Below are 13,206 nucleotides of genomic sequence, written 5' to 3'. Positions count from 1 at the left end.
GATTTTTCAAAAGATGGCAACATGCATATAGCATATCCTTGCTAATTTATTGCTGTTTGTAACAGACAGGCCATCTGCATGGTTGGACAGGGGGGAAAAACCCAACAAAACAGAATATTCATCTGAGTACGTTTCTCCAATGATTTGAAACATGTGCCCAAGAAGAAGATTATGATTGCCTAGGATCTGCATTGATAGTTGAGGAAAATCACCACTCCTCCTGTTCAAAAGGACAGCAAACACAAGGATGATAAAGTTTTACACAGACCTGACATAGATGTACCCTCTAACACCCCTAATCCAATGACTGCAGATACTGGAGGAATTTGAGGTGATAGACTGCAAGAAACAGTGAGACTCAAGCTAGTGTTCTCTCACTAAATAACCTCTCCATCACCGTTGCCTGAGACTAAACACTGGGTTGGATAGACTGAGGCTACAGGGCACCCCTTAAGTTCTCACATACCTTTTACCAAATAGATGCGCTTAATTACAAACGTACAAGGACCCATTTTTTCATCCAATAGACATTCAAGACATTTCAAAGCCCTGAATTTTTAACTACTGTGTAAGCAAGGGTCAGCACTTCTTCCATAATCATCCCAAAATATTGTGTTAGGAAAGAATTCTATTTTGACAAACAAATATTCTAAAGAGTAAATGCTTAATGGGCTTTTGGAGAGCAAACTAGCGTCAGACCAAGAAACTTGGGACACCTGTTCAAAGCTAGTTCCTCGTGAACATTTGAAGTTCTCCTGCATAACTAATTTTTTCTCCAGTTCTGCAACATCATTTTTTTTTAACCCAACCTTTTAAGCAATTCAATAAAAGCTGAAAATAAAACCAGCTGGTATCTATTTAATCTGCAAAACCAGTTGGGGCAGACTGCAACCCTCATTTTTTTAGCACTAAGAATGCTAAAGTGGCATTATAAATAGGAAAAAAACTCCTTTAAAAAATAGCTTAATTTTCTTTCAGTGGGGAAAAATCTCAACCAATTTGGCAGTAAAACTAGGCAATATGACAGCAGAGTGAGAACTGAAACAAAAACCTACTTTCAAATTGGGAAGAAGTGAAATAGTACTCTACACACCCATCACTTTTTACTTGCACAGTAACACAATTTCTGTACTACTTTCTGTATCATGATTTACAAATCCAAGATAAACACAAACAACTGCAAAGACTTCAGCAAAACTAATTTTCATTTTAAGCAGATGAAATCTATTGAAATTATCAGAAGTGGTCATAAGTTAACTGAATACCTAGAGCAAGTTCACGTACATAGGGGCATATCTTTCCCTTAGTATTTGCTTCAATGTAAGATTTTACTTTCATTAAGTTTCCCTCAGCTTTACAATACTGGAGTCAAATAAATTCTGATCAAAATAAACATAATAAACTCGGCACATAACACAATGGGTTTTTATTTCACTATCCAATTGATGAATCACAATTATTCCCTAATATAAGCTATTCAATATAAGCATATAAAGTTTTAAACTTGCACAATACTAACACTCAAAATTACCAAAAAACATTCAAAGGAATGAAAGAGAGACATGAATGTTATGAAGTACTATCCTAGTTCTGGACACATTTTAGAGGATGATGAAAGCGGAAAATGAAAGAGAAAATGTGAGAAAGAAAAAATGATTGAACATTTGGATTTATATATAATACATGGATTTATTTACAATAAAGAACAATCAAAGATTCAAGAGACCAAAATCCGGTAAGGAATTCAGGATATCACACGGAATTAAGGAAGAAGGGAGAGTGAAGTAGAACATAAAACATAGTTAAAATTTTTATCATTTATAAAGGATCAGAATACAAACGGGAGAGTAACAGTACTGAAAAGCAGCTGTAAGTTACATTCCCAATGAAAACACTTGTCATATAGTAAGTTTTTTAAAAAACCCAACTTTCTCTATCCTTCATCTTTGTAATATCAGAGGTGGGTGATGGAGAATGCAAATGTGTGGAATAAACCAGATGTGGAAAAACTAGTCTTAAATGTTGATAATTTTTTTAATCTATCTGTAATTAATCAGCTTCACCGATACTTGTCTCCTGATAGCTCTGAAATTTTGCGCATTATGTGAAGAAATTGAAAGGCCTATGATACAAACAATTCATATCAGCTGGGCAGCTGTTACAAAAAACCTAAAACCAAAACCCCCTGGAGTGCAGTTCTTTCCCCAGCCCATGCAACTGGGACTCCTGATGCTCTCAAAGGAGCTGCTATACAAATAGCAGAGGGAACTCCTTCCTCACAACTATATTTCTGTTACTGGGACATATGAAGTGTTAAAATAAGATCAAGTTTTCATACCAAAAAAAGTTATGATTGCATTTATTACATGCCTTTGCTGTAAAGCACATATAACAGTTAATATACCATATATTCAAGACTATATGATCCTCCTAAAAGAAGCGTTACTTTCAGGTTTAAATTCATAAGATACAGATCATTAAATCGTTTGGGGTTTTTTTTTGATGAAACACTAGGGTAGAATTTTAACATGTATATCCTGATTCCTAACATAGAGGGGTATTATAGAAGAATTAACTTTACCAACATTATGACAGGAAACAGAAGTGCTACCTGAATGCAATGTGGAAGTGTCAGAGCTATTAAACCCACCATTTTCACTTTTCTTTTGAGTTTCAGATTCTCTTACTTCTTGGCTTTTTTCCTTGAGACAATGTTGGCACGGTTTGTTGTGGGTTTTCTTAAAGCTATTTTAAAGACCAAAAAGAGTAAGTAAAACACTTCTGGACCTTACTTACAGAATGCACTTACTCGCCTGTCTTCAGCTCATTACAAATGTGCTTAACTTTTGTTTTTGAACTGTGTTCATTAATGCAGTGACATGATGAAATCAAAGCAATAATATATTATGTATAGTATCTCATGTATCTTAAAGTAAACTTCCATTCAAGTTGAATGAAAGTTAAAGCAACTTTGTATTTTTTTAGAAAGCAGACCTTAATGAGGTTGCCCCACACTGTGTAATCACAGCCAAAGAAGAGATGGTATTTGTCAGTACTCTATTGGGAAACTTTAGATTACATACCAAATAAAACACTTAAATAGTTTAAAAAAAAAAAGTCTGTGGGAATAGCTCATTTATAGTAACTTTCTCCTTTGTTAATTCAAAATTCAAGTTTAATATTGTAGTGAGAAACATCCCTGAGTTCTTGAAACATCTGTAACTTTATTAAAAAGTTATAATTTGTCTTCCTCTCTAATTTCTCTTAAATGGGGTAACTTTGCAAGTCCATATGTAGGATTGATTGAGTGGGATACACTAAAACAATTCAAATTCAGCAAGGAGAGAAGCTTAATGAAGTAATCTATCATTATTCCTAATATATTTATCCCTTTCCAACTTGTTTTAGCAGCTGACTATTGTTTTCTATATAAAATGTGAATTCTTCATTCCTCATCTTTCGGGCCTCCCACAATTGAGCTCCCACTTTTCTTGTCTAATCTCCATTCATTTTCCCTTTACAGGTGTACCTACTTTGTCTATCTAACACTTTCCCCTTATTTGTTTTGCTTTCATCTTACTCCAAATTTACTCCATGGACCACTATCCAACATAGTTCACTCGTTCCTCCTCTCTATTTAGAAGCACATAGCTTGCTATCAAGCAGCATCTACCCTATTTTATACCTGCCAGATTTAGAAAGCAAAAAGTAGGATGTTAAACAGATACAGGCAAGCCCGCTTCCAGCAGATGTCAGGGGAGAAACTCTGGCTTTGCACTTTTACTTCTGACAAAAGAAAAAAAAAAGTCTCTGCTGAGGTCCAAATTCAAGATCTCACAGATTACACTTTCCCTCATGGCCTCCTTCTCTGAGGACTACTCTATCAAGTCTTCTATCAAAATAGTCTGTAGGAAAACCGAGGAAGAAGTGAAACAGCCGGTTACTCCTAAAACATAAGTCTTCAGGATTTTTAGGGATTCCTCCAAGATTCACTCATTAATTGCTGCCCTGTTTCCTTTGCCTCTCCTATCCAGACCGTACCTTGGACTACTTCTTGCAAGATATTCAATGGCAAGTTCCTTAAATTACTGAATCATAAATGATTCCGTAGAGCAACATACCTATGGTTATGTATGTGTACGCTGTGTGAATACATACATTTATCTACAAAATGAGTTTATGGAAAAGGTTTTTTTTAAAAAAAAACCAAACAAACCACACACACAAATTCCCATGTATCTCAAGTTTCTCCACTCTGGAATTAATTCACTTGGGAATTTTGCAATTGAAATATTTGCATTTTGGCTCACATGAGGAACAGTAGGTAGAGGATGAAAAAAGTCTTAGTCTTAAACCAAATAGAGCAATTAACAGTCCTATTTGTTTGCCTAATTTAAGCATCTGCTTAATTTTCTGAACTCTATGCCATACTAGGGTTTGAGTAAAAATTCTGATGGGTCCCAGATTCAAAGCTTAAAGGCAGTAAACACATCTCAGTAACTGAAAGTGAATAGTTATGCTTAAGTTTTAAACAGTAAACAGTAACTCATGCAATTCAGACAAAATAAACTGTGGAAAAATGACATCTTTTTCACTTGCCTGTGATGTCCTGGATATCAGACTTTTGTCAAAGGTTTGGTCAAGACTAGGAAATTATTTCAGAAGATCTTGAACATGAGGGGCACAGTATTCAGACACAAGTGAAGAAAGTTTAGGATTTTAGTCACAGTTGATTGGAAATGTTCTTTTGGTCTTGGTTCACAGAAGAGAACTGGTATTAAGTATGTCCCTGCTCGGTTTTAGTAAGAAATTTCAGAGACATTTGAGAACAGAATTCACTAAAGGAGATAAATGTAACAAAGTACAGGATTAGTTCTTAACACCAGTAAACAATTGAGCAAAACCAATACCTGACACACCAAACTTGGAAAAAACGTCCCCTTGCATTCCCTAGTGCATGATACTAGAAACAGAAAAATCTGTGAGGTAAATTTTCAATTATAAGTTTTTCTTAATGGAAAATAAAAACAATGCAAGGGGATAAACCTTAATGAAAAGAAGTTAAGAAATAAAGCAGAGCAGGGAAAATACAAACAAATGTACAAGCAAAAAAGCCCTGATGCAGGCAGTGATGCCAAAGTGCATAACCAGTTGCATTTTCAATACAGTTTTGGTGTTTTTTTTTTTTTTTTTTCTTTTACAGTCAAATCACAATTATTTATGATCTGCAACCCAGATTCATGAATACTGTGAAGCACCTGTGCTATGGATGCCAAGACACACAGGATACCTTCCTGTGAGCTACTATCTGGAATCACAGAAGTTCACACTAAGTGCCACAAAGGCAGAGATCACCATTACACCCTGCATCTCTAAACTCTGCTGTCAACTATGGCACTTTTTCCGTTTAGCATATGAAGCTGTGATGAAACCCCAGTTCATGTTTTTACTGGTTTTTTTACTATTATTTTAAGCATACATTCTGACTAATTATTTTCAAAATTAATTTTTAAAAATTAAATCTTTATCAAATCTAAAACTGTATCATTTCAAAAGCTATCAGGACTTAAAAACTCTTCCACCTTGCCGTGGTTTAACCTCAGCTGGTAACTGAGCACCACGCAGTTGCTCACTCACACCTCCCCCAAGGGGACAAGGAGGAAAATGGAAAAAACCTCATAGGCTGAGATAAACACAGTTAATAGGATAACAAAGGAAGATTATTATAATAGTAATAACAAGAATTAATAAACCAAGTGATGCACAAATGCAATTGCTCACCACATGCAAAAGGGGGGAAGAAAAAAAGACCCAAATAACTTGATGCCCAGTCTGTTTCCAAGCAGTGATCCCACCTCCCAGCCAGCTTCCCCAGTTCTATCCGGAGCATGACGTTCTGTGGCAGGGAATGTCCCTTTGCCCAGTCTGGGTCAGCTGTCCTGGCTGTGCTCTCCCAGCTTCTTCTGCACCTGGCAGGGCACAGTGAGAAGCTGAAAAGTCCTTGACTTAGTATAGACACTACAACTACCTAGCAACAACTAAAACCATCAGAGTGTTATCAACACTAGTCTCACCCTAAATCCAAAACACAGCACTATACCACCTACTAGAAAGAAAATTATCTTTATCTCAGCCAAAACCAGGACACACCCTCAACGAGGGTGGTGCTTGTGGTACATTGCTCTGCTGTGCTCTGTGGATTAAACAGCCTGCTTAAAGTGCACATTGTCACATTGAGCCCCTGGGTTCACTGTTCAACCTGTATTTTGTGAGTAAAGTGCACAAGAGTATGCTCTAACGGCAAAGCAAATGACAGAGCCAGAATAAGCGTTGCGCTTCTTACGGTGAGCGTATGATGCCAGACCACCACTGATCTTCTACAAAGCAATTGTGTACACCAGAATGTTGTTATTACGTAAGTTTGAAAAGTATTGACACTTTTCATTGAGGAAAATTGCTTTTCTGATTTGTGGTTGGTTCTAACAACAATTGTACCATAAGTGTCTCAAGTAGTTTCCTATTTTTCTAAACATCTGAAATGTGTATAGAAAAGACTATTTAAGTCGCTATTCATAGTCAACACAACACTCAGTGGGACATGGCCTGTTAAGTGACACCCATTTGTAATAAAACATTTATTTTACTCATTTATGTGAGCTGTTTCCACTACGATTGAGGCAGAAATAGAAACGCCTGCTCTAGAACAAGATCCTCTAAGTCAGCTGTGCTTGCCTGAGATGACATGAGGGGTACTAATGCCAAGTATTCCATGTATACCTTTTATCTCTCCGTAACATAGGATATTTTGAAATCTTTACTTGTACATATATATACACATACATAGATAATGGGTATTATGTGGTAGTAGATATTTGTGAGCACTAGTACTGAACAAAATCAGACAACAGGAGACAGAAAATTGCACATCAACTTGCTACAAGCTATATTAGAGGAAAAAAATTATTTTTGCCATTCACATAAATTCACATCCTGATATAAAGCAGTGATATGCCCCCTATTCCTGCTCTGGTGATCAGGCTGCTACACAGAGTTCTAGCATCCCAGCATCACACAGAAATAGATTATGGAAAATTCAAAGACAAAAAGTACAAATCTTAAGGGGTAAAAGGTGAAGATTAAAACAAACAAAAAATAATATTCCCAACTATATTGGAAACTAATTATCAAAACATTTCAACAATAAAAAGGAAATTGTTTAATATAATCAAAGAGTTATAAAGAGAAGTATTCATATGAAAATGAGTAGCAAAGAACTAAAAGATACTACCATGAAGAAATTTAACACTCAGGAAGCAGAGATTTTAGAGAAAAAAAAATAGCCTAGACAACACATTTTTGAATACACAGATATGTGCAATCTTGTCCAAGAACCACCTCATAAATATTACCTTCTATTTACGTTTTTTTTTTAGTCAAGATTTAATCTACAAGGCTTAAACTAGAAATCAATGGCTAGAAATAGATGCTTAAAACTTACAGTACAACATATGACAATTTAAAATCAACTGAATTAACTATCACTTCTCAAGTTTTTACTAGCTAGCTAATGAATAGAAATTTTTATGTGGCCAGATTTTGAAAAGGAACTGAGACTGATTTTAAGTATTGTTCCCTTTTGATATAATTTAAAATTACTCCTACTAGAATATATTTAAGTATAATGAGATTATGATGGATACCTTCCACAGCAGGCGTCTGAATACAGAAACCAACAAGGCCTTTTCCACTCTCATCTAAGACACTTACAGCAATATCCAACATTGATGTTGCGTTACCCTTGTTCAGTTTCAGTTCAGAGTTGTCACATTTCATTTACAAAAATCTGCTGGCTTATTCCACATTTGTTTCTTAAAATTCTCTGACAATTGTGAAAGGGACTGTACAACTTGCATGATCACCTCCTACTCTGCACTCTTTCAGACAGACAGACATTCCTGGGACTACAGCAGACCATATTCTTATGGTTTCAACTTTTCCTGCCAGTGGAAGATGGTCAGGTGGTTCCAAAATTATGTCAAACAACATTGTACTTGCTAAAATATAGACTGAGTGTATTAACATTTCTTTGCCCTGCATCTGTTCAGCAGCAGTGGGAACATGTCATATATATACCCACAAAGCAAAGAACTTGCAAATACACAACCAACAAATTTAACTTTCTTTTAAATAACAGAAGGGAAGGGGAAACAAACCTCTGTAATACCCTCTGCAGTACTGTAGCTCTCCTTGTCTTTTCTTAGGCAACAGAAGAGTAGTTAAACGGGCATCATATAATGTAATGAATTCTTATCCTTAACAAATAATAAATTACTTGTACTTATGCCAAATCAGTTGAGTGAAGACTGAAAAACAAAGACTGAAGTGCACCATCAAATTTATATTCTATAAAAAGATTGAAATGCTAAGTATTATACCTTTGAGCAACAAAGGTTTTAGATGGGGGCAGGTGGGCAGAAACACATTAAAACAGTACACAGGCTGTTACTCCATATGTGTTTGCAGGACTATAATAAATGTTTTTAATCTATGAAACATCTGGGACTAAAAATCCAATTTGTACCTTTTTTTTTTTAAAGATGGAATAGTTTTAAAGTGTATAGCATAGCTTCTATAATATAAATCTGCACAAATCTAACAGCACAGGTCTATCCTTTAGGCTGTTTCTAGGAGTATAAAATATGCAGAATCCTACCAGGCCATATTGCCATGGGCTGTGTTGTCAAGGTGACAGAGTAGCTCCAGGGTTTGAGTGTTGCTTGATGAATCATCAGGGGATTCATGACTGCCTGATTCCAATTCCTTCGGCATCCTCCAAACAGCAGCACATGTCATGACTTTACTGTCTGAAGCTAAGCAACAGAGAATAATGTCAACAGATCATTGTATGGGAGACATATTTTGTATACAGTGCATCAACATTTACACAAATCTATAAGCAATGCACATCTGCTGTTTAAAATATTTAAAAATATTATACCAAGATGAATTCAAAGAATGCAGAATATGGATACAGGCACAGACCTCAAGATAGCAGTCAAGTTGCTGCAAAACTCATAATTAGCACGCATTTAATGTGCTTCTCCCTGTCTAAAGGCAAAAATCAGTGCTCATGAAAACATAACTCTTGGGGAGGCAAGTTTTCCAAGCTTCATTCCCCATACTGATGTTAATGAAGACATGAACTCATAAGTTACGTTGCTCAATTCGTTAACAATAAGGATTCAGACGTTGTTTTAACATTTTCCTTTTCAGGGCTATCTTCAGTTGAATCTATAGCATTATGTCATATCCTTTACTACCAGTAACTGTTTATTGCAAAATTAAGTTCTCCATGTAAGTACACTTGTCTAACTCTAGCAAATAAAAACAGCTTCTGAAAGACAAACTGAACTTAGACACATATAGCAAAGTATTACAATGCATGATGAACAAGCCAACTGTAGATTGAGGAGAAAACACCATATGGTCTATGTACATATGGCATCGCCCATCACCCAATATAGCATTTTGTAGCAGTGCAAAATGGGAGGAGATCAGAGCAGAATCGCATGTGTTCATGTTGTTCCAGCCGCTGGTCCAGGATTCACAGGAGATGAATAGGTCAGGGGCCTACAGAAAAAGCTGGAGAGGGACTGTTTATCAGGGAGTGTAGTGACAGGACAAGGGGTAATGGGTTTAAGCTGAAGGAGGGTCGATTTAGATTAGACATTAGGAAGAAATTCTTCACGAGGGTGGTGAGGCACTGGAACAGGTTGCCCAGAGAGATTGTGGCTGCCCCATCCCTGGAAGTGTTCAAGGCCAGGTTGGATGAGGCTTTGGGCAACACGGTCTAGTGGAGGGTGTCCCTGCCCATGGCAGGGGGGTTGGAACTAGATGATCTTTGAGGTCCCTTCCAACCCAAACCATTCTATGATCCACTACAGTAGGAACAAATAAACGAGCCACAGTGATGCGAGGCAAAAACAGGGGTTGCAACTACCTGCTGGAGGATGTGTTAAACAAGAAGTCCAGAGGACACGTAGTAATGAACACCATTTTCTGTTCTGAGGCCATTTTGCATGCCTCTTTCTCACAGTTCTGACTCCATATACATTTTAGCTACTTGTAATGCAGAATGCCTGATTACAGAGCCATGAGCAGATGTGACCAACTTACATCAGTGGAAAGAAAACAGGAACAATTGTAATGAGAGTATTTTCAAGAGGAAGGATGGTAACTCTGAAAAAGGCCTTCTTAGGCTAAAAAGACATTAACAGGAGTGAAAAAAAGTCTCTATTATAAAGGTTGCCAATCAGGATGTTCTATATGCAAAAAAGGCACCCAAACAACAGAGAACAGAACAAAAACCAATTGATATGTAGCAATACATAGTAAATAAACCCAAAATGCAAGAATGCAAATATGTTTAGAAAGTAGCCATATGAAATAAAACCCCTGGGTAGTTAGGTCAAACCAATAAGAGAAAAAGGCCATTTCTGTGAGAAGGAGACAAGGGTAGGAAGAAGATATTAAATTCAAGCACAGAATTCAGAACACACAAGCACTGGGTATTTGATAGATTGTACTAAATATAAAATGTGTATGATGCAGATAACTGTTCTACAGTAATTTGGTGTATACAAGTTGAATACAGTATCAGAAGACCATACATCTAAAGATGATGGATAATCCCTTATTTATTAACACTTAATTGAACTTTTACTAATTGTAGGGCATGCTAACTAAACAGCTATTTCCAAATCATTTGAGGCAAACTCTTTACTCTAAATCCACATGCCACTGAACGAAGAGAAGGAAACAGCAGTAGATGGCTACCTTTCTTTAGCAAAGGCCAAATCAATGCACAGCATACATTGTACACCATACAAATAATAAATAACCTAAACTGAAAGTGCAATATAGTTCAAGAAGGTGAGATTTATTGAATGTTTTGCCTCAATACTCAATATGTGACAGAACATCAAAAGAACACCACAGAGAAGTTTCTGGTAGATGTTAATTACTGAAAGGTCTGTACCATGCATATCAAGTGCTGGCTTTTCCACTATCATCAAGATCTATACAGACAACCAGAAAAGCAAATAATGGAAAACAAAGACACATTTCTCAAACCATCCTTTCTCTTAGCACAACACCATGAGTCTTAAGACAGCCTTAATATGTTATTTTAACTTCTTAAAACTGGAACAATTTGAAATTCTGATGGTGTGTTCCTATGAATAGCTTTTTTAAAAAAAGATTTAGTTTCTTACACAATCAGATTTCCAGATCGAAAATCTGAAACAAGCACTGGTTTAAAGATTGAGGGAGGCTGAAGGAAAAAAAAAAAAAAAGCACATATGTGTGTGTGTATATATATATCTATATTGAAGTGCCTCTGAAACTTGATGTGACCCAGCCTCCTATAACACTTTGGTGTTTTGTAAATTGTCAAAAGCCACCATTGAAATTAATCTGCTTGAATTTTTAATGTGTGCGGCAATTCCACATAGATTTTATAGTTGTTTTCAAATTATTACTACAAATGCTGCTAGGGAGCAAGATTGAAATGTATCTTGATACTCCAGGCAGAAGAGATTTGCTTGAGTAGTGAAAAAAAGTTTATCAGATTTCCACATTTTGCAGACCTATCTATGCCATTCCTTGGAGTCCAGCATATAATGTTCTCTCAGGAAGGCTGTTCAGCTGCTCTGATGATACGATGTGTATCAGATGCCATTTGCTCTTCCAGAACGTGACAGAAGCTTATCTTTTTGAAATGTAATTTGACCACAGTAGATTGTTGTATGACTGGCTGTTATTATTGAGTGTGTTAGGCAATTATCTTTTCAATATTAAATTTTTATCATTAAAAAAATTTTCTCTAAGTCTTCTATATTAGCACATATCTTTAAAATACAATTCTAAACTTAAAAATATCTATCAAACTTAAGAGGGATCCCAATATCACAGTAGTTATTCATTCTTTCTCAAATAGTAGAATTAGTTATTTTCTTCTGTCCATGTTTACAGAAAGAGAAATACAAAAATAGATATCTATTTTTAATTAACATTAAGAAAGACTCAGTGAGGGACCTGTCACTTCTTTTTACTCTAAATAAAAAAATTTTACTTCCTTCTCATGACTACATTAATTACATTTTGGTATTTACTAAAAGTTTCTTCTCACATTAGCATCATGCATGTATAAAATAAGTTTATTACCTCTGCTTCCTCTTATAACATATATATTCCTGTAAGCAACTGGTAATAGTAAAAGGGTCTGAAATGCAGGTTGGTGCAGAAGAATTGTGTGCCATTCCATGTCTGCTTCACTTCATAGGGACTAGCAGCGTAGATAAAATTAATTGTGCATCAGAAAGGGACAACACTAAAAGCCAACAGACACAAAACCTCTCAACGCTCAGAACAGACATTCTCCTCTGCGTTCAGCTGGGTTTGAAGATGCTCATGGAAAATGACAGATCTGTTTCCAGCTGTTGAATGACCATCCATCATGAACGACCGTATGTGCATTGCAAATCTTCAGATTCTAATTTTAAACTTTGGACAAATTCTGGAATTAGATACATGGCTGAAACCTGTAGAGCAGAGACTTGATTTAGAGCACTATTAATTTCTCCTTGCACTTTTTATGTACCTATCTACAGTTCTGACACTTTATTAATTCCCGGATGTGTGAAACCAAAATGGAATTGCCACGGCCTCCCATAGAAGTAATTTTAGATATGGGTGGCCTTAAGCAAGGCTTAATTTCCCTTTATATAAGAAACTTCTTAAAAGATACCATTTTCTCCCTGGTAAAAGAGAGGGCAGACACTAGTGCTGAGTGAAAGTGTCACTGTTACAACACATGAAGTGGAGCTTTTCTGTGGGTCACGATTCCTCTTAATCAAATAACCTCTAGCAACAAACCTACAGGAACCCATAGACACATGATAATTCCCACTGCATAGAAATCCAAGTCCCACAACAAGCTTCTCACAGCTGTATGACAAGCTCGCTAGCAGTACACAGTATTTGTTGAATTACCCATATAGCCTTATTTCCCAAGTGATCACATTAAAATTTAACAAGCCAGTAATACTAATTTCACTACCACCTCTGCAGTGCCATTGCTTACCTATAATACCTACAGGCAAAGAGAAACTCCAGATTTTCCCTTCTTTTACTATCTTCACATCA

General features: G+C 36.1%; 1 protein-coding gene across 5 annotated transcripts in view; it reads right to left on the bottom strand.

Annotated features, from left to right (window-relative positions):
- Window positions 1-13,206, bottom strand: part of EIPR1 (EARP complex and GARP complex interacting protein 1) — a 115,371-nt gene that overhangs the window by 58,030 nt on the left and 44,135 nt on the right. For all 5 annotated transcript variants that reach the window (XR_012834389.1, XR_012834390.1, XR_012834391.1 and 2 more), the window contains exon 4: window positions 8,714-8,870. Coding sequence is in view for 2 of the 5 variants with exons in the window: in XM_075747249.1 (XP_075603364.1) it covers window positions 8,714-8,870 (157 nt within the window). In the remaining 3 variants the exon portion in view is untranslated. The remainder of the gene's footprint in view (window positions 1-8,713; window positions 8,871-13,206) is intronic.

This window comes from Balearica regulorum, chromosome 3 (assembly GCF_011004875.1).
Source record: "Balearica regulorum gibbericeps isolate bBalReg1 chromosome 3, bBalReg1.pri, whole genome shotgun sequence".
Taxonomy (NCBI): Eukaryota; Metazoa; Chordata; class Aves; order Gruiformes; family Gruidae; genus Balearica; species Balearica regulorum.
This window is presented reverse-complemented; position numbering and strand designations above follow the sequence as displayed.